The 25,963-nt window shown below is 33.1% G+C and overlaps 1 protein-coding gene and 1 long non-coding RNA gene across 11 annotated transcripts in view; one reads left to right on the forward strand and one right to left on the reverse strand.

The window, feature by feature from the left end:
- Positions 1-25,963, forward strand: part of CBLB (Cbl proto-oncogene B) — a 261,652-nt gene that overhangs the window by 156,482 nt on the left and 79,207 nt on the right. For all 10 annotated transcript variants that reach the window (XM_032299212.1, XM_032299211.1, XM_032299213.1 and 7 more), the window contains 3 exons: positions 9,241-9,426; positions 10,932-11,297; positions 19,094-19,188. In XM_032299212.1, the coding sequence (XP_032155103.1) occupies positions 9,241-9,426; positions 10,932-11,297; positions 19,094-19,188 (647 nt within the window). The remainder of the gene's footprint in view (positions 1-9,240; positions 9,427-10,931; positions 11,298-19,093; positions 19,189-25,963) is intronic.
- LOC116565528 lies at positions 1,885-14,137 on the reverse strand. The gene is made up of 3 exons (XR_004275486.1): positions 14,053-14,137; positions 6,934-6,940; positions 1,885-1,896 (listed from the first exon to the last, which is right to left on the reverse strand). It is a non-coding gene; the product is annotated as an uncharacterized LOC116565528 (long non-coding RNA).

The following is a 25,963-nucleotide window of genomic DNA, read 5'->3' on the forward strand; positions in this document are numbered from 1 at the left end:
ACACAGTAGGCCCCTGAGAAGGTAGTTTTATTTTTTTAATTTTTTTATTTAAATGATCAATGGTGACACCGTTCTTAATTGTTACGTTCTTAAGTAAAGCAGCCCTCTTGGAGTGATACTGCCTGGGCTCATCTTCTAGTTTTCCTACGTAGTATCTATGTGCCTTGCTTTATTTAATATCCCCACCCACTCCCCTCCTCTCAAGTACTTAGTCCGTAAAACTGCCTCTTTAAGTGAGTTCATATATATATAAAAAGCCATTAGAACAGTGATGGTAAATGCTAAGTATTAGTTGTTACTAATATTATTTTTAAAGTAAATTAATAGAGATGGGGGTCTCACTGTAATGCCCAGCATGGTCTTGAACTCCTGACCTCAAGTGATCTTTCTACCTTGGCCTCCCAAAGTGCCAGGATTACAGGTGTGAGCCACCATACGTGGCCACATTTTTTAATACTAGTGTTAAGACTCCTGAAATATTGCTCTACTTCTCACAATTAAGTATCAGTATTTTTGAGATGTCTATGGAAGTTTTTCCTTTAGATATTGATATCTGTCATTCTATTAGGAAGAATTAGATGCCACAATTCTATTGGTTACCAAGCAATTGGTTGTATTTCTTTAACATAATAACATCTACATAGTTATTTCATTGCATGACCACCTTAAAATAATTTACTGTTAAAATACATTTCACGTTTGAAACTCATAGAAAATGCAAACTTGTCAACATGTCAGCTGAAATACTATTTTAAGGATTAAATAATTTAGATAGAGTTGCAGTGTTCTTATTTTCTGTATAAGTAAATTGAAATGATTAAGTGTTATCTAAAGTAGGGTGAAGAACTACAGTAACCAAAGCAATTGCTTGTTCAAACCAGCTTTAGCTGGCATTCGGGGAGCAATAAGGGTTTCACATGAAAGCATTTTTTCAGTGACTGAAATTTATTCCTTTAATTCTCAGAATGTTCTTGTTTCTTAGCCATTTTTATGGAAATATTTCTGAATTATATGTCACCCTTCCCTGCCTTCTCAAAATTGGTTATGCAGCTGAGTGAACCAAAGGGCATAAGAAGCCACTACAGTCAACATGACACATTTCTAGAAGCGTACATTTTGCTATGAGATTTAAGAGTAGGTCACATAAAGAGAAGAGAACCGTAAATTTAAATTAAAGTCACACATATATTTGGATCAGGATATAAAATTTGTAGAAATGTTTAAAATAAAATAGGAAACTTTAAAGAAATTTCAAGATTATGGAGGCTGATCATAGGCCAGGAGGTCAACTCCCTCTCCTAAGAGGGTACTTCAAGGAGAAGCAGTATCATCACTTGTGTTAACAGTGTTTAATATTTCAGTAGAGCAGTACCCTTGGGGTTATCCCCGAGTGTGAGACTGTACGACTTTAAAGGAGTGCCTAGTTGACCACCTCCCTGCCAGACCTCTAGGAGAAATCAGATCTTATTCTAATCCTTGTTTCTTAGTATAAAGGTTTCTGTTTTCCTTCACTTCTTTATTGCTTCTAATTTGTATTATCTGAAAATTTCCATAAGTTACTAGTGGAACATAGACAGTAATTCAACCTTTGAATTAGTGAACTTCATTTTACATACCAATCAAATGTCCATATTCTTAGGTAGGTAACAGGGTACCTACATTCTGTTTCTGTAGGAAGAAGTGAAAAAAAAAAAAAAGTTTCTCCTACTTCAAAGGACTTTCCTGTATCATTCTGGGTTTCTTCCTGAGTTCTTACAGGTTGAGACTTCTGGAAGTATGATCATGGATAAGCACGAAATAATTGTATTGCTCTTACACAACATTCTTCATATAAGCTTTTGTTTATTATCTGTGGAGGGACTCCAAAATAGATAACAGAAGTCAGTTATACTTAAGCTTTAATTTCATATGAATATGTGAGTGGGTGTGTAAGCATTTTTGTAGTATATACCCTCTCTGAATAATATTCTGTATAGACTGCTATTTTAAGTACTTTTGATTTTTGTTTTGTTCACAAAATAAGGTGAAAAGAAAAGAATCAAGAGAATAGTAGCAAGTAAAATATACTTAGAATATTTTATCATGTGATAAAAGTTTTAGCAATGTCCTTTATTAATTTTCACGCATTTGTAGAAAAACATGGACTCTCAGAGTCCTACTCATCATCCTTATTATTCATGTATATACCTTGTTCAGATATAGAAATTCATTGAGTAAAAATCATGTTAAAAGTATTATAAAACTGACTTTGATTATCTCTGGGACTGTCAGAACTCTCATCTTATTAGTAATTGGAGAGATTTTCTCTTGTCCTGTTTTTATAATAAGCCTGACTGTGCTTGAAGTTCCTTACCAAATGTTTTGCCACTTCCATAATAATGAATCTTATTAACGTTTTTATAAAATGACCCTTTAAAGGTGTGGATAAAATGAAGAGTGACTAAAATAGAATGAGTGCCTGATTATTATTGGTAATAACTGAACATAATGAGATGGGCTTTGACTACTTTACATCTTAAATTCTTTCTGTCAGGATTTTCCGTTAAGATTGCAAACGTGGATTTATCTGTTCCTCAAGGTACTTATAAAGGATCCTGTGCATTTTGTCAGAGAAATAAATAATAGTGTTTATTCATTTCCAGAGGCAAAGGGTAAGCATATAGACTTAAAAGAATCCAGTGTGGCCTTTAAATTTCTAGAACACCAGGATTCTAGTTTGTAAAAGATGTTCTCATCTGTTACCAGGATTAAAGACTTTAAGAGAAATTGTTAGTTAGACATATGCACTGTTGTGATAATACAGGAAGGAATCAAGGCTGGCTCACCCTTTGTATTTGGAAAGAGGCTGAAACAGAATTTATTTTAAAGTTTTAGAAATAAGTATAATACTAGAAAAATGTGAGAATCACCTAAAATCAAGATAAAGAAATGAAATGATACTAATCAGTATCTTGTAACTTGAAGGGATGTTTCCGTCTTTCCCAATTTTTGCAGTTAACCTCTACATAAATATTTCGAATATTGTGTATAAATTCTGTACAGTTAATTCTGTGTTCACATTCTATTTTCTATGCTTTATGACCTAATTTTTTACCTTTTTTATATTTCTTTAAGAGTGGTGATATCCACATGAAGGAGTGACAGAGAAAGGAACTCATTTAGGCAGTACCAAAACGAACATGATACTTGAGTCGTTCATTAACACATGAAAACCAGAAGAACGCAGGTGAAATCTGTACCATATAAAAATCAGAAAAATTAAACTGCAGAAAAAATAGTGACAACAATTATAACAGATAGAAAGAGGTGCACTATCCTTGTATATAAAGAGCGCTTTCACATCAACAGAGAGGAAATGAGTGGATATGGGGACAAAACACCATAAAAAGCTAGTGACCCAAAGAAGAAATATACAAGTCCAACAAATATTGCAATTTTTTTTCAAATTATTTGTCAAAGAAGGAAGGGCAAATTTAAACATTGGTATGGGCCACTGAAATGACAAGCATCAAAGCAAACACAGATATTTTTTGCCTCTATTTTTTGTGTGATGGTAATTATCATACATGGCTGGTGAGAGAATAAATTGGTTTTACCATCTGGACAGCAAAAAAGTCTTTACAATGTTCATAAATTCGACACAGTTACATGTCTAGTATCTAGTGCTCAAAACAATTCTATGATTCTTTCCTTAAAAACTAGCATATATATGTTAAAGATTTCTTTATGATACTACTTTGTAATAAAGAAACCTGAAAACATACCTAAGTGTTCATTGCACAGGAATAGTTTTGTAAATGCTGATATATCCATATATGCACTTTAAAATTATGTTCATAAAGAATATTTAATGTCAGCTACATTTTTGTGTGTTTAATGCTAAGAAACATTGAGTAGACTTATCACTGTGTATGTGATTAGGAACCATCAATAGCTATATGTAGGTGTTCTCTAAAATGTCTTTATGTTTCCCTGTAACTCCAAAATTTCCTATAGTGAAATTATGTTCTTTATAATGAAGAGAGAAAAAGTAAAATAAACAGAAAATGGAAAAGATACAAGGAGAAGAGTGCCAAAACCAGTAAAATGTATTTTTTATGGCAAACAGTTTGACAACATGCATACCCCTAAACTTACAAGCCTAATCCAATTTTTAAACTACTTTTCTCATTTGTTTTTGTGTTTAAGACCCTTTCTAGTTTAAGAAGAAAGAATTAATCATGTTAAATTCAATTCTACATTTTTTTAATGGATAGTGCTAATAATAGCAAATAATCCAAGAGGCATTTCTATTTGAGTTTTGAATGCATTTGTAATTAATTTAATTATTTGGTTAGATATTTGATTTTGTTACTATTGCATTGTTTAGACATGATAGTAGAAGGAATTGTTTGGGACAAAATAAGAAATAACAAGGGTGGGCATTTTGTTTAGAAATAACTTTAATGGAATTATTTTTAGGCAGTAAAGATGAACAAGCTTTGACTAGATATTTGGAGATAATAGAGTACATTCTGTGCCATTTACATCAAAATAATCCATTTTCCTAATCATTTCATCAAAATAAAAATTAAATTACATCAGCATTTATTTGACATGATGTTTATAAATGTTTTACATCAGCATTTATTGTATAATGCATTATTTAATTCTATTAACCCATAACATTCCTGTCAAATGGATTAATTTTGTGTTTTAATCTACAGATGACAGCATCAGTAGGTGGTAGCATTTTCAAGACTGCATAGCATCTTTATGTTATAACTGAAATTTGAATGTAAGAAATTTGTAGGAAATTTAAATATATGATATCTATGGTTTGAAATCAGGTTATACATTTATTTATATGATTAATCAAATGAAAAAACAAAATATTGTTCTTTATGACCAGTTGGCATTAGAGCTTAAGTTAGATGGCCATAATTGAAATTTACATTTTCTAATCAAGAGTATTTCTATGAACAAAATACTATTATTATTCAGAATTTAAATGAATCCTTTCCTATTCTTCTACCCAAGATGTTTTATACTTAATATATTTGGTCTGCATTTTTATACAGAATGGAAGTAGTAGTGATTAAGAGGAACTGGGTGAATCAATAAGTAATAATCAAATTGGCACAGTTCATTGTCTTAGAATTTAAACCTGAGCCTGGGGATTGCTTCTGTGTTTGTTTGTTGTTATTGTTTTGCCCCAACAGTTCCCTTTATCACCTATCATATGTAGAGAAAGATAAACGGCCTGGGTAATTGGAGCTGGAGATTAGAACTGCAGAAGAAGGCCCAGAAAAGGGTGGAGGAAATGACTGATGGAGTCAATTTAGGGGATAATATAAACTGGTAGACTAAAGGTGAATTGCCACATTCAGGTCCTAGCTATAGAGCTGTTTGAACTGCCTGATGACTACCTGTACAGGGGAAAAGCCTGTTACTCTAGAATTGAAAGTCTTTTAAAATGCAAAAATAAAAATTAAAAATGTGGATATTATGTAAAGACAGCATTGTCTTTTAAAGGAGAAATAATTTCGGTCTACATTGAATTGATCTACTTTGGTTTATTTTATTTTCAGAAGGAGAAAAAGGAGCAGGCTTTTTATTCTTCAAAGTGAACTGATAAACTTTGATGTTCTGAATTTTTAATATCTCATCCAAAAAATTAATTATGAACTGGATTATGCCACATTGTGCTAGATTTCCTTTTTTTCTTAGACTTTCAAATAGGAGGGAAAGAAAAATACAATTTATGATGACTCACATAAATTAAAAGTGACCTTTAATGTGAATATTACCTATTAAAAATGTTTACAAATCTTCATAGTGTTTGAATTTTACCAGCAATGAAAGATAATGGAAAGCTTCAGTACCCTAATTGCATAATTGTTTTTAAAAATAGTAAAAGTTTCAGCAAAGAATAATGCATTACTATCAGAAGAGATTGTTAAATTATCTACTCTTGCATGGGAATATTACTCTAATTTAGGAGAACTCAGGAAAATGAGGTTTGGTGAATTTAGTACATATAATCAATAAAGATGAAACACTTTTTGCTCCTTCACATACTCTCCATAAAATCCTTCTAAGTAAGTCAACTTGCAGATACTGTAGTGCTTCAAAATTAATTAATTCTTCAAAAGGACAGTGCATAATCACCTTCAGAACAAAATATGAATTTCGCTAAGCAAAGTATGCTTCCAGTTACATTCACAAAACTGCAGAGTCTGCTTGTCTGGAAGTATCTACAAGTTCAAGGTTGTTACTTTGCTACACACATTGGTTTGGATGTCTGTTCTGAGGATTTTCATTATACTCTTTCAGTATCTAACAGGTGCTTCAACCCATTTCAAATCAAGTTTAGCCCATTATTTAAACATGCTAGAAATTTAGTAACTGGATAATATTAATAATTAATCCAATCTAGGGTGAAAGTCAAGTTCTAATACTATGATGGGCTATTGGCTCTATCACAATTCTGTGTCCTGTTTTAGGTAATGAGAGAAGTGGGAAAGTATTTCCGGAAGCAAAATGCTTGGAGGAGCACAGGTCTCATTCAGCAATCTTTGCAGTATGTGTATCTGATAGCCCTGAAAAATATCTTTGCAAATAACTAAAGAACTATGCATTCTTTTTATATGTAAAAAATATATTGTTTGGGCTAGAAACAGTATTGATAGCTTTGCTTCTTGATTCTTCTTTGTAAAGGATAGTAGCCATATCAACAAAGCATTTTTATCAGGTAACGGCTTTTCTAGTTCTCAGAGAATATAATTTATCCTAATAGGAATGGTGGAGAGCTGGATGTCCTGTGACAATTCCTGATCTACAGTGTCAAGATTCTGTGATGCAAATAGCTTTACATCAGGAATTTTTTCTGATCTGTGATGACTTTAGGGTTAGTTTTGCTCCAGAAAGTTCAAATTTATCACCATATGAGACCCTGTGACTAGCTATGTAGAACTATTCCTTTGTTAAAAATCACTGCCTGTACTAAAAGTCAGTTTCTGACTATAGAAATTATTTATTTTTTTCTTCAGTGACAATTGAATTTTTTAACTTAACAACCAAGCTGAAAGATATGGGAAAAAATCATTAATTTCTAAAAAGAAATGGTCCTTAAAATTGTAGTGTAAAATTATGTTGAATGATTTTGTTATTTGGCACCAACAGAGACAAAGACTTTACAGTTTAATAATGTCATGACAATGTTTAGGAGTATCTGAATAGAGTCTTCTGTTTAGCCACTCCAATTTATTTATTTCATTATTTTTTAGAGACAGGATCTTGCTGTGTTGCCCAGGCTGGAGTTCAGTAGTATAATCATAGCTTACTGTAAACTCAAACTCCTGGGCTCAAGGAATCCTCCTGCCTCAGCCTCTTGAGTAGTGGGACTGGAGCAGTACACTACCACACCCTTCTAATTAAAAAAAAGAAAAAAAATAGTGAGGAGGAGGTCTTTCTATGGTGTGCAGAATAGTCTCCAATTCCTGGCTTCAAGCAGTCCTCCTGCCTTGGCCTCCCAAAGTGCTGGGATTACAGGCATCAGCCACCAGGGCTGGCCTCAGATTTATTTTAAAAAGTCTTTATGAAGGGATGCATAAATTTCCAACTCTATAAATGTGAGCTGTGCAGTGACTTCCTTGCAAAGAGTGTACTATGGGAGGGAGGAGAGAAAAGAAAGAAACGTAATGGTGAAGAAGTATGATAAACAATACTACAGGCAGGTAATTAAGGTCAACAACAGCAATGGGGAATCATGTTGATAACATGGATGCTTGATATGATGTGGTCAGAATGATACTTTACTTCCATGGTTCTACTCCTCAAAACTTTCAACCCCAGGCTAATTATTTTTAAAAATCAGACAAATCCCAGTAAAGGAACATTCTGTATAATCTCTAACCAGTACTCTACAAAACTGTCAAAGTCATCAAAAAACAATGGATGTCCGAGAAAGAGCCGAAAGGAAAGTGGGGAGATGTTATAATGAACACTAATATAATGTCCTGCATGAGATCCTGGAAAAGAAAAAAGACATTGGGTATGAACTAAGAAAATCTGAATACAGTATGAATTTTAGTTAATTAAGAAAAAAGCCTTACACAATGTAACCAAGTGTGAATGTGAACACAAAATTGTTACCTCAGTTAAAGGCAGACTAAATGATAAAGCTGCTGAGTTCATATTAAATTGTCAAGTGATGACATCAGCTATTCTTACAAAGGTGAGTAATGTTGGGGGAAAATGGCTTAGAAATAAGTTTAAAACTCTATAAATACTAACATTCAGAAACAGAATAATATCAAAACATGATCAATAGTGTAGAAATCAAGCCTAAATCTTCGAAGAGCTAGTAACTCAGACCTGAAAAGGAAACTGCCCAGTATTTTTAGAACGTAATATTGTTTATTCTATTAACGCTATTTGATTAACTATATGGTTTTTGTAACAAATAGAAATCAGGTTATGTTGCGTTAAAACACATAGACACACACACACACAAACAAACCTTATGCAATAGGAGGTGTTCTGTTCAAATTGAAGTACTTACTGGCTTTTTGATGCTACTTTATCTACTAGACAATATGGAAAACTTGTAGTAACAGAAACTTAATCAGTTTTTGGCAGAAGTACAAACAGACTTTCGTAGATATAGGTCATTGTTTTTCCAGAAAAATGTTTAACTTGAGAATTTCTTTTCCTTGCAAAGGATTAAGGGGAAAAAAACAATGGGCTTAAACCTGTTTATTTTAAACATACAATTATTTTTTTAAAATCCCACCTGATTTAATTGGTTTGCAGAAAAATAGACTATGTACAAGATACATGTTTTATCTGGAACAAAGCAGTAGCTAAGTATTAGAACGTACAAAGCTTGAGCAAAAAAATTTATAATACAGAGAACCAAGAGCAATGTGTATTACTGCATTATGTGTTTCTGGCTTCCTCATAAAATATAGATGGGTTTCTTGAAGAATGTCTGCATTTGGTTGTCTTTATAGTATACTTGTGCTGTTCTTTTTTTTTTAGGCTCTTTCTGTAATATATAGGAGAAACTTATCTGTTCTTTTCATAATACTAGCTTGAGGACAATGTGAACTATTTGCTTCTATTAATAAGGGTAAACTAGGGGAATTCATTTTAACAAATGTACAGAAACCTTCTTCCAACCAGATGTATTCTTTAAGAACTGAGAGTGCTCTGCACTCTAATAAACAGTGCTATCTTTCTTTTTTTCTATTCTAGTGCACTGACAGGCAGAACTCACCAGTCACATCACCAGGATCCTCTCCCCTTGCCCAGAGAAGAAAGCCACAGCCTGACCCACTCCAGATCCCACATCTAAGCCTGCCACCGGTGCCTCCTCGCCTGGATCTGATTCAGAAAGGCATAGTTAGATCTCCCTGTGGCAGCCCAACTGGTTCACCAAAGGTAGATCAAGTTTATTACAAACAGATAAAAAATGTACAAGACAATTATTGATTGCTCAGATTCTTTTAAATTCCATTACTCAGGTTTTTTGTGCTTTTAATTGTTTTTGAATAAATTTGGTGGGTTTCTCATTTAGTTTATGGTGAGCCCACATTCATATTTTCTGTTTTATTATTATAAAAGTTACACAAAATTTTTGCAGAGAGAAAGCATATGTCTGTAGCTCCATGATTTGCCAAAATAAGTAGCAGAGTAAGTATAGTTATTTTGTAAGATAGATTTAAAAGGTGATTATATGCATTACAGTAATTTGCATGCTGTTATCAAATGATATTTTATGCTCGTTTTTATAGTGCCATGACAAGAAAAATGTCATGGGAGTATATTTACATAAGGGCTTAAGGTGTGATAAATTATCACCCTTGTTTCAAGGTGATTCAGAAGAGGGAATTATATGTACTTTTTACACCTGGGGAAATTAATTGCAATGAATTGCAGTATTTGCAAAGTAATTATATTACTGTTTAATATTAAAGACATAACTCTTACTCTACAGTTAAGCCTACAGTTTATTTTATTGCGTGGATTTTTTCCTTCAAATTTGATAAGTATAAGATTTTAAAAATTAATTTTATTTGGTAACATCCTGTATTGCCTAAAATTTGTTAGAAGGGCAGTATTTTTAGTAGTGTTTGATTTTCCTGTATTACCAGTTAATTTGGTTTTAAGATCATATGAAGACTTAATTAGAATGTCATTTAGAATTATGTAAACACAATAGATTCCTTTTTTCTCTGCCACGTTCTAATATTAAAACTGTAAATCAATCATCAGATGAACCATGTAAATAAAAGCCAAAAGCTATAAAAAGCATATACATTCAATTCGGTGATATCAGTCTGATCTTTTAAAATATTGTAAGCATTCATAAAATTGAAGTAATTCCATATGTAGTGCTGCTCTGTTACTTGGTGATCTTTCACTGTTCTGGTAATGACTGATAAAGAAGCAGAGCACGTTTGCCCCGTATCAGTTGTGCCGTATCACAGTGATGAAAACAAAAATAACGCTTTTAATATTCTATAACTGTTAACAAATCAAGTTGCTGTTTACAAAAACCAACACAGTGACAACTTTGATAGATTTCTTCTCTCTCCTAAATCATAGAAATGTGCAAATAAATTATTGACATATTATTTTAATGTCAAAATCATCATATAATTTTGATCTTTTATTTGTTTCTGTATCATTTCTATAACTTAACATTTGCATTTATATACTCATTTCTACTTCTTTTAAATCCTAATGAAATGTATTTATGAGTTTTTTATTCTCATTTAAATTTCATTAACTGGTGATAGAAGAAACTTACTAAAAGATGGCACAGCAATCTAATAAAACTCCTTGTTTGGCTTAGAAAATAAAAGCAGTAATACACTAGTTTGTAAGTCATTTCAATGCATGGTACAACTTTAGGGTTTTTTTTTTCTCTTCTGTTTCTTTAGTCCTCTCCTTGCATGATGAGAAAACAAGATAAACCACTCCCAGCACCACCTCCTCCCTTAAGGGATCCTCCTCCACCGCCACCTGAAAGACCTCCCCCAATCCCACCAGACAATAGACTGAGTAGACACATCCATCATGTGGAAAGTGGGCCTTCCAGAGACCCGCCAATGCCTCTTGAAGCATGGTGCCCTCGAGATGTGTTTGGGACTAATCAGCTTGTGGGATGTCGACTCCTAGGCGAGGGCTCTCCAAAACCCGGAATCACAGCAAGTTCAAATGTAAATGGAAGGCACAGTAGAGTGGGCTCTGACCCAGTGCTTATGCGAAAACACAGACGCCATGATTTGCCTTTAGAAGGGGCTAAGGTAAGACATATGCAAAGCTCGAGCTAGAGAATCTGCTTATAAATGTTTCTGATGGTCGGTAGCTTAAGGTTGGGAAGTGGTTTTTTTGCCTAGTATCACACTTCCCTGCAGGTCTTTAATTATCTCCAAGTTATAAATAATCAGAAGCTCATTAAAACTTGAACTTAAAAGAAGTCAGGAGGTTCTAAGTAATGATTTAAATTTAATGTGAAGACACTAGACAATTTGCCTGAGATTTATTTCACCTTCACTTATTTCATTTGCCAAAAATTTATTCTAATAACTTAGTGGTGCTATAGCAGCACTCTATTTTTTCTTTTTTAACAAACTCTTGTAGTTCCATCCAATTTTTAAAAGTTGTGTTACTGTACATGTTCTAAATCAGTTGCTGGAATTAGTTATTGTTGCCTGGGACAGTACGCACTAGGCAGCCAGGTAAAATGAACTTCTATCTACTTAAAAACGCCAAACCAAGTTCACTCTTAAAAATCAAGTTCTTTTCCCCCAAAACTGAGAGATTCTCACACTTGCTGATTTCTCACTCGAAGGATGTTACCACTATCATTTATATGTCTAGGAAGGAGTTTATGTGTGCAAGGAACTGAAGAGACAGCCGCAGAAATCATTTACTTTAGAATTCTTGGTAGTTCCTTGGCAGAGATGTACTGTAATAATTTCTGGTATTTGCTTCCAGGATGCTTTTGGCTCTGAGATTAGATCATTGCCATATTTTCTCTACTGACAGAGGCCTTGGCTCTTCTGAAGACTGTAATATTAAAGTGATTCCATCTCTGTAGACTTTAAATTGTTATTTTACAAAAGTAGCCTAGTCCTTCAAAACAATGGTTTGAAGTTGGTGAGTTCGTCTAATAACATATTCAGTATACAAGGAAGACGTGTGACTGGCACTAAGTTCCTCTGTGTGTGTGGAGGTACAGTGATAATGAACACTCTGCATGACAATATTGAACCTCAGTGATAAGGGGTAACCATGAAAGGAAGAGTCACAACTCTGTAGTGCAGTATTCAAAACAAAGGCAAGGAGTGGTGGCAATTTGCTGTGACACTTTGCCAGTGACTCACCTTGATACCTTCAGTCTCTTCTATTATAAATATGAGGATCTCTAAAGGCTTCTTCAGGGTCACCTAAATATAATGTAAATATAAGAGAATGCACTAATAAGCCCAGTTTTGTAATGATCTCTGTCAGTGGGGAGGTCATCCTCAAAAGAGCTTTTCCACATTCTAGAATGCTGACTGGAGGGACATGCTATTTATTTATTTATTTTTAATTCTTAGTGGTTTTTTCCCTTTCGAATCTGTTACTTTTTATTCATATGTGATCACATTTGTCTTGGGAAGAGTGTTAGGAGAAGCTCTAATTAACTAGTTATAGCTCACCAGCATGTTATGTTTTCTGAATGAACTTCGAAAATACTTAAAATATAATAGTTGTTACAGCCATTTCATTGAATATATCTTGTTTCACGATTCTTTTAGATAACATATTATAGTTTTAATGCTATTATGATTTGCCCTCCTAAGCCCTAGAAAACTGGCTGATAATTTTTTTATGAGATGTTATAGTTTCAAAAATTGGAGTGACAGTTTCTTAGGTTATTGGTATGAGGTACTATTTTTATTTTATTAACTACAGGTATGAAATATTAATTGTGAGTTGTTATAAAAACTTTCCTTTAAATATTTCTATGTGAACTTTCATGCTGTGATCATTAATACACATTAGTATTACAGAGACCATCGATTAAAAAAGTTATCTCTTATTGAAAGTTAAACTTTAATATTACTTAGTTGTCTCTAAATAATTCTCATTAATATTCCCTAAGGTCTAATCTCATGTATTGTGTGTATTCATATTGCAGAGCTAATATCCTCAAGTTAATTTCATGTTACTCTTAGATTTGGTGTTTCAACCAAAATTAGACTTCTTTCTGATTTCAACCTAATTGTTTAACTTCTGTAGTGAACTGTAAAGAAGAATTTATATATAGTTGATGCATGAATGCTACAAAACTATAAAACAGACCATGTCTCCCCTTTTATTAGCTTTATAAAGGAAAAATGGTTCCACTTCATTAGATCATAGGACATACCAGAACTTACATAAAGTATAAAAGGCCTAATTCTTCTTCTCATTTTATTGTTGGGAGACTTAAGAGGTTGGCTTCAACTAACAACTGCCATGTTTACTTAGGATCCTGTAATTCTCAGTTTCTGTGATTCTGGGTTAGAGTTTGTAACCAGGCTCCAAAATCAGACCTGGATTTCGCTTTCTGTTCTAGAATGTACTGGCTTTGTGTATGTGAGCAACTTACTTCATCTTTGTCCCCAGCCTCACTTATTTTCCTTATAAATAAAGTGAAACTTTATTTTATTCCTTCATATAAAATGGAATGTTAGTAATATCTGGTATCTAGGAGAATAGTTCACTTCCAACTATCTAAATTTCTGTACAGGAATTTAAAAAAAACAAAAATAACAGCTGGATATAGAGTGTCAAAATAAGTTGTAACAGTTGGCATTTTTATCCAAAATAGTTGTTTGTTTTTTAAACCAAAACATCTTCTCTTTGTTCCACGCCGTTTTTTTTCTTAGCATAGTTCCTAATGAATGCTTGGTAAGCACTCAATAACCAAGTTAATAACTTCGTTAACCACTCAGTAAGTTATTAACTTGGTTACTTATTACTGAGTGCTTATAATATAATACTTACTTGGCACCAGTAATGTAATACTGAGAGATGAAAGAGTGTATGTGCTTGGGTTTGGGTGTGGGCAGCTGTAGGCCAGGAGAGAAAAGGTGGAGGAAGAGGATGGCCATGATATGCAAGGAGTTACAAATGGACAGGTTTTTATGTATCTTGTGTAATTTTCTTGTTTAAAGTAGGATTTTTTTCCTCTGCAGAAGAGTAGTCATTTTAAACATGTGCGTCATACACAATAAGAAAATGAGAGTGGATGAAGAGAAAGGGGAGATATTTTGATTTTTTTAAAAGGCTAATATTTTTAATAAAAACAGGTGTTAACAATGTATTTTCACCCTTCATACTTAATAGTGCCATTTTGTTTTGTCTTACCTTATCATAGGAATAAAGGGTGTGGAGACTTAGATATTTGGAGGCTGTTATTCACATAATCCATCAGGCCCCCTAATGTAAGCAAATACACTTTTTTTTTTTTGGTCAAATAGTAAAAACTGCCACTTAGGTTTAGTAGTTTTCATTAGAGACAAAGCTTCAAGTTTAATAACAAGTTTCCATTTTAGAGATAAGAAAATGTGAATAAGTACTAAAAATTTAAATGAAAAGTAAGAATACATGTGGAATGCAAGGGAATTTATAAAAGTCAGTACCCTGTCGATGGGCGAGGACTCGCTCCCCTGCATTATGCCTCCTCTGTCTGTGTCTCAGTTCCCATCATCCAATAGAACCATTTGCCTTTTCTGTCTGCATTGTTACTAGAACAATGAATGGTAGGGGAAATGGTAATAAATTAAACTCTAATTACTCCATTTGCCAATTGTAGAGAACTCTGAGGAAAAAATTATTCTAGCTCATAGTTAAAATGAAGTGTAATAATTTTTTGTGACATTCATTAATTCTTTTTACTCTTCCCCTCCTACGTAGCATAATCAAAAGCTAGCCAAGGTAATACTTTACTTTAAATGTGGATCTACAAGCTAAGAGTTATTAAGTTTATTTATCCGATTTTATTGGTAAGAGATTTCTATCCTATAGCATTCTTTCCATTCTCTGAAAGTCTCAGATTTTAGTCACCTTATAAAGCTGTTTCTTAATAAATATCTTGTTGGCTAGATATTTATTGTTGGTGGTGGTTTGTTTTAATCATCTGATAAAAGTAATTCTACCAAAATATATTAAAATATGACTAGAAACTTGAAATGTGTCTACTTATTTCTAGATATTAACATTGTTCCCAACTGTCATTATTTTTTCCCCTTGAGTCAGTAGGAATACTGCTGTTTCTTATGTGATAAAACTGTCTTTCACTGGTCATGTTACTTACAGTGACATTGTTCTAAAGATGACCTTATGTATTATAATCTTTTGAAGATGTTGCAAGATAAATACATCAAATGATTTCCCTTTTTGCAGTTGTGGCTTGTTGTACTTTTGGTGGAGAGGCACGTGTTTATATTAATGACCTTAAAGTTATCTATAAATTTTGAGAGCTGTCTTTCAGAGAATCAGTCCTCTGTGTATACTGGTTTAATGTCTATCCTGTTGTTGAAGGACAAAATATAGGAATACTTTTGAGGTAGCATGTGTAGGGGTTTACATGTGTAGGATAGGGAAAAGGTTTGTGTTTGATAATTTTTTTAAAAGTTTTTCTTAATTGTGCTAAGATTTTCACAAAATTGTTTTCTCTGTACCTCAAGGATCCCAAATGTTTTAATCTTCAGTTTTTAGACAATATCTGAATCACAAGAAAACATTTTACACTTGAAGATTAGGATTAGATGATATCTTGAGGCATTTACAGAAATACTAATCTAGGATAACCTAGATTTCTAATAAATTATACAAGCCAGTTTAAACTTCTTTCACAAGTCTAAACCTCCACTATTGCGTTCTTATTTCTTCAACCTCATTACCTAATTCAGCTATATGAGTACCTAGGATGCTCAAGACACTCTGGGGAATACAAAGAGGAATAAAGCACAGAAAAGTTAGTGAGGATGACACAGGCATGTGATTAGGACATAAGGCATATGAGAAGCATCCAGAAAGTGTGTGGGATCCCCAAGATGAAAAATTCCAAGATGCATGGCTGAAAAAGGAATAAAGAAAGCTTCATGCAAGAGGGTCACTGGCTAGATGTTAAAAAAGTGGCAGCTGTTGTTTTTTGTAGGTATCGGAGAAAGGAATAGCATGGAGGTGGGAAAATATGTATAGTGTATGTAGTCAGTTTTGGATGGCATATAGCATAGAGAGAGTAGGCAGGTGAGTTAAGACCATAGCAAGGTAGGTTGAAACCAATTATGAAGTGTCTTGAATTCTACACTAAGTTGTCATAATTTGGTAGTCAAGAAAGAACATTTAAAGTTTTCTTTTCTGGCAGAGGAATGCTAGGATCACAATTGTGAATTTAGATTTTAATTGGTAGCATTTCCAATGCAATTGTGATAGGTTCGGAACAATGAACTAAGAATGCAGGGAACAAAAAAGATGTTTCCTAGTTGAGGAGTCAGTGAGGTTTCGGTGTGAACTGCTTCAGTGGATACTATCAGTCTGTACATTTGAGGGACTGTAGTTTATTACCATTTGCAACTAGATTTGTCGGATATCTAGAAAACAAAAAGTATTTATTTTTAGTCCCCAAAGTTGTGATTTATTGTACTTATATAGTGACAGCTAAAATGATATTCTGGTGTAATGAAATGGTTACAGGTGAGAACATGAAATTCAGAATGACATAATGTTAAATTGTGTCCTCTGAATCTTGTCCTCTAGCCACTGTCGATAAATATAAACAGCGATTTTAGATGAACAGAAGCATGACCACATTATAAAGTACCTGCATATTTGGGTCTTTTGCTATTTCAATCTACTAAGGAACTACACAGAATTTCATGTTTTGTATTAGGCGTATTGTCAACTCTCGGTGAATATTTATGAACAAGTTAATGGAAGAATAGCCATTAAACAAATTATTTATACGTATATAGATATGTATATATTTGCTGAGAGTATTTCAGTAAAAATGAGTTTCTTTCAGCTAAACCTAAAGAAAGTCATTTCACTAGTTAATAACTTCATTAATAAGTTCATCTCCTCCAGCAGTCAATATTCATTTAAGCCCTACTTTATGTAAAGCTTTCCATTTTATATGCTATAAAATGGAAAAGGAATAATGAATTTTTGGGCCCAGTGTGGCCTAAATTCTCCTCAACAGAACGTAAGCAAAATATTGTCAGATGCCAAACACCAAATGAATGGTTCAGAAAAGACTACAGCATTTGACTGGCCAGAGAAATCCTTTAGTTACCATGCCTCAGTAACAAACGGTATTTCTGAAGCAGTTAGACAAGGTTGTATTTGCATTTGAAAGCAGATTAATGGATTGTTGCAAAAAATTAGGAGCAAGTCGCCTAACTTTCTTAGGTATTGCCCTCTAAGAGTAAGTTACCTCATTAATTGTGCTTTGTGGTTTTACTAGTGGTAAAACATCATTGCCTGTGTGACTTGTCTTCATGAAATTTAATAGTAGTACATAAAAATGTGCAAGCTCTGGTTATTAGTATATTTATTCTCATTTACCCAATGTGCAAGATGAAAGCAGTTTCACTAGCAATAAATGTTTGAGTGTATTGATATTTTTAAAGATATGTTCACAATGTTCTGATTATAAAATTATTGTTGGTTTATTATTAAATTAGAGTCGATACAACTCAAATTGTTATTTTCATATCTCTCTTTTATTTTATTACTGCTGAAATTTTATTAAGCATCTATCTATGTTGGATGCTTTGTCCTAAAATAACAAACTATTGAATATGAAATCCACATTACATTTTCTAGAATGAGTTTTAAATGTATTTGTGACAGAAATTAAGGAGATTTGATTGCAGATATCTTACATTGTATCTATTCCAGCAGCATGCAAAGAACTCCGATTTAGAATGACTTCCATAGCTCAATACCACAATGAACATTTGTGGTTTGATATGTGTATGTGTCAGTTAAAAGGCCTTTTTTTATGTTAAAGGATTTTATTAAACTTTGAAATGATTATTATCTATTGGGAAATTTCTTCTTTCTAGTAAACTTCGAAACACTTTGCCTTCTTCTGTTATTTGGCCACAGTCAAAGGCCTAAGATAAAATCATTTCATTTAAAGGTATTATTTTGTCATGGAATGGCTACAGTATATTGAGTCTAATGAGCGGGGAAACATGGAAAAAGAGAAATTGGTACTAAAGCATAGAGCTAGTCTCTAGAGTGAAACTTTACTTCTACAAAATTTTATTTTGTAGCTTTGAAATACAAATGTTGATACATTTCAGATGTGTCCTTTAAACTTATTTCTTTTCTTAAGTTGATAGATAAGGATATGGTCTTTTTAATTTTGTATTCTAAAGCTTCAACATTATTTTAGAGAGATGATGGGGGAAAGTAATTGGTAAGTCTTTGACTGAAGCACTGTTCAAGTCCAGTTAGCCCCACCATCAGTCTGCTTATTAAATATGAATTAATAAGAGTTTGCAGAAGAACTCCATGATAGAAATCTAATGATTGCTTGCAGGTCTTAAAATATGTTCAGTCTTTTCTTGTGAATATGTTTCTGCAAAGTTGTCCTTTCATATCCCTCCCCCTTTTAAGTTGCTGTAATTTCAAATGGTAAAAGAAACAAAGAACAGCTTTTCAGACATTTCCTGTAGCATAACAGAGAACTCTAGACATTAGAATTTCCTACTGCAAGTAATTGAACACTGGCTTTGGATGATCCCATATGAGCAAGTTAGAAATGGTGGTTTGTGTGTTCACAAACTGAAATTTTTGTTTAAATTTGCCTGCACTTTGAAAGTCAGAACAGGTCTCTAGTTATCATTAGCACAGAAGCTTCAGTCATGAAAGAACAAAGGCATTTCTGATTATATTCATGTACTGTTTTATCAGAAAGTTTAAGAGTGCTCTCTTCAACCTGGAGAAATACAATTTAGAGCACTTCAATTTGGAAGGACTTAAGAATAACAGCAGGGCTGCTTTTTTCTTTACCCCTTATAGATAATGCTAACTTTTTATTTACTTTCAGGTCTTTTCCAATGGTCATCTTGGAAGTGAAGAATATGATGTTCCTCCCCGGCTTTCTCCTCCTCCTCCAGTTACCACCCTTCTCCCTAGCATAAAGTGAGTTTTATTGAATTTGGAGATCACTTGTCCACGCATCAAGATATGGTAAAGAGTGGTTTTGAGGTTCTCAGTACAGAAACTACATGATGAAAGTCATTGATAGTAAACAGCCAGCTGTATTTACAAACTAAATTCCCATAAATCAAGATGCTTCTCAATTCTTTGCTGGTAACCACAACATCTATGAGACTTACCTAAACTCTTGAGGTTACACATATAGCAACAGGGAGAGAAAGCTAAGTATTCCTTGCATCAAAGAGGATAGAGTAGCACATGAGTTATCCCTTCAAATTTACCTCTCCTCATCAGAGGTATTACATTTTGTCTCAGCTTCCCAGTTTGACATCATAAAATAATCTTTGGTTCTACCAGTTTTTTTCATTTCTCACATCCATTTAGCTACTAAATCCTGTTGGTTGTTCTTTTGGAGTTTTCCATATTACTCTAATCTTCTCCATTGCTCTAGCTTTGCCTCAGAGCTGGACAACTGAAAGAGTCTTGTATCTGATCATCTCATATGATCTAAGATTTAGTATCAATGCATTTAAGGCTAGTGAAATGAGGGAACTGGGTATCTCATTTGAAAAATGGGGTCCCAGAGGCACACCAGATATCTACCAGTGATATTTTCCCAAGTTTAACCAGGATGAATTGGATATCTCAGTTCTAATTTTCCTACTCTTTATATGAAGTCAGGTTGTCTGCCTTTCCTCCAGTATATTTTGTTCACTGCAACTGAGTTCATATAATTTAAATTCTGCCTTCCCTAGGTCACTTTCCCCCTCAAAACCAGCATTGTTTCCCTTTTTCTATTAAATTAACTCGATACTCTTCTGCTAACAGTGAAATCCTACAAAATTTTACCCCAACTAAAATATTTTTCAGTGATTCCTAATACTTGCCCTATGATTATATCTGGATTGTTTTTTCTGGCTTTGTAAAATTTTTATACTGTTCTCTCCTGTGTTTCACCTTTTCCTAATCTTTAACCTAAAGGTCCATATCTCAGGCTCTATTTCTTCCTGAAATGTTCTGTGACTTCTTCAGTTGTAATGATTAAGACTGATCCACATTCCTCTTCCTGCAGTTTATTTTCCACTCACTTAATTATGTACTCTGCCATACTGTTTTCTAGTTTTAATGTGGCTCTCCAATTGAAAAGATTACAAGACATTGAGGACAAAAACCTTATCTGTGTTCTCTATCTCCCATAACATCTTACTGTATTTGATATATACTAAGTAAATTATTTGCATATAGTAAGCAAGTACACAGAGAATACATGGATGCTTAGTTGATTGATTTAAATTTTGTCTGTTGAGGTCCTTATTTCTAATTGAAAGTCTTAGAGCTTCTTCATTCCATCATCTGCAGTTCACTGAATTCCCACTATACGTATCAATGCAAAAGAAAAATAAGGTAAATCCCAGCCCCCAAGAAATTTACAGTCTACTTTAGAAAATAATATTAACATTTATGAAATCACTGGAGAACTGTGTGTACTACCTTTTATAATGCTAACTTAGTAGTTTCAAATGAGTTTGGTGGAGTGGTTATAGATTTTGTGAATCAAGGATGTTTGTTGGAGGGATGGGCATTTCCTTATTCGTGAAGTACAGGCACAATTGGGAAAGGTGGAATGTAAGAAGAAGCAAGACTGAAATTTGACATCATTCAGGGGATGGTGGGAAACTCAACGAATTAGATCATTCACCAGTGGGAACCTCTCTTGGAACTGCCAGGTATTAAGCAGACATAGGAGTTGGAAGCAATTACACATATTCTGGGTAGTAGGCTCTAAATCATTGACAACATACGATGATATTCTAGCCCTAAATGAACTCTGTATATATGTGCATGTAATAAAACATCTAAGCTCAATTACCTCTGTTAACTCAGAGAACATTAGAAAATCAAATCTTGCTAATTAGAGATTAAATTTTCACATTCTGTTTATTAAATTCATATTGGCAAGTAGGAAGAGAGCTGGAGGTTGCGGTTTGCTTCATTTGTATTTAACGTTAAATACCTGCTTCTCCTGTAAATGAAGAAAGAATAACAAACTCATAGTAAAATACATTTTTCTAATACTTCAGTTGGTAAGTGCATTTAAAATTAGTCATGCTTTCTATTTACCTTTGATTTTTCCCCCAGAATAGTGCAGTTGTTTCCTTTAACTAGAGAAATATTTTAACAGTGCATGCTTACCAACAAATTAGTTTTCTGTTTTGCATGCTGCAAGTCAGCCATAGTTAGCAATACAAATGTTAGCTTTTAATGGCATATTTGTCTCTCCAGTTTATTTTTGTTTCTGACTCTGTAGGTAGCAGTTGTTCACTGTAGAAAATTTGCAAAGTATATAAAAGAAAAAACAAGCGAGTTACATACATACAGGCATATACATATGCTAAATATCAATGCCCAGAGTTTTAACATTTTTACATTTTTTAATTTAAACTTGTTTTTACCTCATTTAGCTTGTATTGTAGAGATAATTTCATACTCTCATTTCTTAACATAATCATAAGCATTTTTTTTTTTTTTGAGTCGAAGTTTCGCTCTTGTTACCCAGGCTGGAGCGCAATGGCGCGATCTCAGCTCACCGCAACCTCCGCCTCCTGAGATCTGGCAATTCTCCTGCCTCAGCCTCCTGAGTAGCTGGGATTACAGGCACGCACCACCATGCCCAGCTAATTTTTTGTGTTTTTAGTAGAGACGGGGTTTCACCATGTTGACCAGGATAGTCTCGATCTCGTGACCTCATGATCCACCCACCTCGGCCTCCCAAAGTGCCTTTTCTTAATTGTTTAGTTAGGCACTGTGTTTGTTATAAAGCTAGCATGGAATGCTGATGTGAACGGTAGAATAAAATCAGACTGGATACCAGACCTGACTCCACCATTAAGTATGTGTCTTATTTTTAACAAGGTGACTTCTCTGGGCCCTTCCCCATCTGATAGAAGAAAGGATCAGTTTAACTTAAATTATCTCCACAATCCTTTTGAGATTCAGCTTTTTAGGTTCTATATAGTGTGTTTTTCTAAAGGATACTTGTGACAAACCTGGCAACCTGCAGTGAGTAGAGTCCTGGCTCTGGAGGGTCTTAGAACAGAGGTCTTAGCAAAATGTCACTCACGGAAATAGGAATTTTGGATGTCCCAGTATTCACTTCCATGTCAGGCACTTGGTGCATGTTTCAAAATCAGGACAAAGCAAAACTACACATTGTTGCCTAACATATACTTCTGTAGTTCTCACAAATGTTGAAAACTCCAATGTTAAATCCAAGTATGTCAAAGCTAGTCTTTTCCTTTAAATTTAGACTGTGTTATAACTATTTACCGAAATAGAATTGTTAAATATTTGATACTGTTACTCTGATTCCCATTTACATGATGTCAGAGGCTGCCTGTGATAGCATTTCCTTTCTTGTTAAACTGTATCTTTGCAATTATTTGACTTTTATTGTGTAGTTTGTCTCGAGACTTAGAAGAGTATAAAATTTATTCTAAAATTGTACAGTTGTAAGCATAAAAAAAGTAAATGTAAAATAGAAAAAAAGTAAAAATTTGAAATTATTTGCATCTATATACTTAATTTTTCTAGAATAATGTTTTTTTCCTAGTTTCTACTTAACATCTTTAACACTTAGCTATAAATATAAAATTTTAAGTAAATGCTAGAAATATGGGTAATAATTTTTTGGGGAGGGAGAACAAAATAATCCTATGTAAATTCTTTTTACTTTATGGTTTAAATGGTTTATTTACTAAATTATATTTATTTGGAAATAGTTTGATTTTTCAAAATTACAACTAAATGATACTCTGAATAGTTAAGGAAATATTTATTTTACTTGACACACAATAGGTTGGCCAATGAACAGAGGCATTATTTACAAGTAATAATGGAGTAATTACTTCCAGATAAGGTAATGTTCTGGAATGCTGAGGAATATCTTTTTTTTTTTTTAAGAATTGTCTGTGTGTGTGTGTGTGTGTGTGTGTGTGTGTGTGTGTCTTGTCTTTTAGAGATGAACCTTCTGTACTTTTGACATATTAAACTTAGGCTTTCAAATACCCATGAACCAATATTACTTGGTTTGTATTTTTGTAAGAAAGGTTTCTTGTTGGAGGTGGTGTTATCTATTTTTATGAATATATATTGTTATAATAAATATTTTTCTAAACAGATAAGTGCTTATATTTTTGGTTCTTAAACAGAGAATCCCAGTTTCACCTAAGTATTCTATTTTCATTCAGTTGCTTTACTGACTGGAGGTGCAGTGTGTACAAGATAAAATCCTTATCATCTTTGAAATTTATGCACTAGTTAGGAAGAAGAGAAAGTAGACAAATAACTATATTGTATATTGTCAGCCAGTGGTGAGTGCTAGGAGGAAAAATAAGCAGGGAAGAGGCTAAATAATGATAGAGAGGTTTATACTTTAGATGAGGTCATTAGGAAAGACCTCTCTGAAAAGCTAATATTTGAATAAAAACTTGAAGGAAGTAAGGGAGCAAACCATGAGTTTATCTGTGTGAAGAGCACAGAAGCTGGATAGAACACAAGTACAAAGCAGCTTCAAATCTGTTTCACTGCTTTACAAACAAGTCAGTGAAAATGCTTATGAGTAAAGCTTACCTTAAACCTTGATAATATACCACACAGACTATTTTGATGTCATGAAATACTCTTCAAAATTAGCGTGTATGTGATAAAATTTAGTGTTTTGAGGAAATGATTTATATGTGGGACATGTGCAGAAATCATTTCAAATATAGCTATATTTTGTTTTATCTCTTCTCTGGGCTATTTCTTTGAGTTAGATGTTTTCCATGTTAGAGCTGGGATAATGTAATATAAGAAATATGGCCTAATGTATAGGGCAAGCTCTAAAAATTCTATTTTAACAGAAGATATTTTTCATTACTTGCCTTCAGATATTATTAAAGGAAGATAGATTCTTTTACGTAGAAAACAAGCTTACTAATTAAGCATAGCATTGGAAACTATCCCCCATGCTGGCCTGAAAATTCATTTGTTTCTTGGTTTGTTTCATGTGTGTATATGTAGAAGATGCATGTATTTATCACTGAAGTCTCAAATAACTAACACAATGAATTTATTAAAATGTCCAGGTTGTGGGGAGGTTGACTGTGCATCTTTGAGAGTGTGTGTCCCTGTGTATCACCAGTGTATTCACTCAGTAATAACAGCAACAGAGCAGAGCACTCCATGAAAGTAGGATGATAATATAAAGGGAATCCAGTAATAAGTGTAATGGTAGGCTTTAATGTGGAGTCAGCCAAATATGATTTGTTCAGCTTTATTACTCTGGTATCCTAAAAATTTCCCATAAGTTTAGTCAATGACTGAAAATTGTCCTATGTCCCATAAGATAGAAATTTTTTCTACTGCCAAAAGTCACATATATGAATAGATGATGACTAATTATAAATCTAATTATTTTACTACTTATTTAGTAATAAGTAAAATTAAACCTGTTTTTCGAATGAGTTTGTAGGGGAAATAAAACGCCATGTGTAATTCCAGATGGTGTAATTAGTTACGTGAATTTAGTTTTTTTATTTTCCTATTTTATGTACAATTTCTTTATCTTATTTGTACCATTCTCTTCGGTTATTTTTTGTGATAGAAACCAGTTTTTTTTTTTTTTCAGAACTGGATAAGATTAATTTTTTATAAAAATTATGTAATCTTGAAGAAAATATGCTGGAATGTTATTCTTATAAATTGGCTTATTTCTAATCTAAATAAACTATTATATTGATATTAAAGTTCCATTATAAAATATAAGCAGAAAAATAAAATCTGAATCTTTAGAACTTTATTAAAATCGTGATAAATGGGACACCTAAGGTTTTTTTTTATATTTTGATAACAAACACCACTTGAAGACTATTTCTTTACTTCTAGATATATTCTCTAAAATCCATTTAAGCTAATAAATTATACTAGTAAGTTTTAGCAATAAGTCTTATTATTCCATGAGGTATTAGATGAGTTTTGTTTTTTACTTCATTCTGAAATAATCTGCTGATTTGTGGCAAAGCAAAAGAGTAGAGGAAATTACACATGAGAAATTCTCTATCAACGGAGATAAAATATCAAATTGGCCACAACATAAAATAATTTCAAAAATTGTCCATTATTGACTCATAATGAAGCACTTAAATCTTTGGAGGGAACCTGCAACAGGCAGATCTTAGAACATTTCTGTTTTTGAATAGTTGTTGAATGTTTGGTGAAAAATACCGTTTACTTTTTACATAGTGTATGCTTTAATTACATAGAAAGAAAGGCATTCATTATAATTAAAAATATCCTAGGCATGGAAAGGATGTACAGTATATATTTCTCTTTTCATTTGGTAATAGAACCCATTCTGGTCCTTGACTTAGCTAAATTGATGTCTGTGTTTACAGGAATTTATGGAAAGATAATAGTATAAATCCCTCCCTGCTCCAGTGCCATAGATTACCATTTTTCAGCCCATATGCTTAACTGCCTTTAATTGGAAAGTAAATCCTCCAAAGTTAAATCATAATAGTTGTATAATAGATTATTATTAAGGCCCTTAGCTGATGCTCTAGGTAGTGACATTAGACATTTTGTCATTACGTCACTGTGCTTTTGACTCCCTGTAACTCTCATGTGAATTCTAAGGTTGCTCAAACAAGACTTTAAAGATCAATATTGAAAATTTTTTCAAAGATAGGTATTAATAAAAATACACTTGAAAAATCTT

Source organism: Sapajus apella, unplaced genomic scaffold (assembly GCF_009761245.1).
Source record: "Sapajus apella isolate SASKATOON/1434 unplaced genomic scaffold, GSC_monkey_1.0 scaffold40, whole genome shotgun sequence".
Classification (NCBI taxonomy): Eukaryota; Metazoa; Chordata; class Mammalia; order Primates; family Cebidae; genus Sapajus; species Sapajus apella.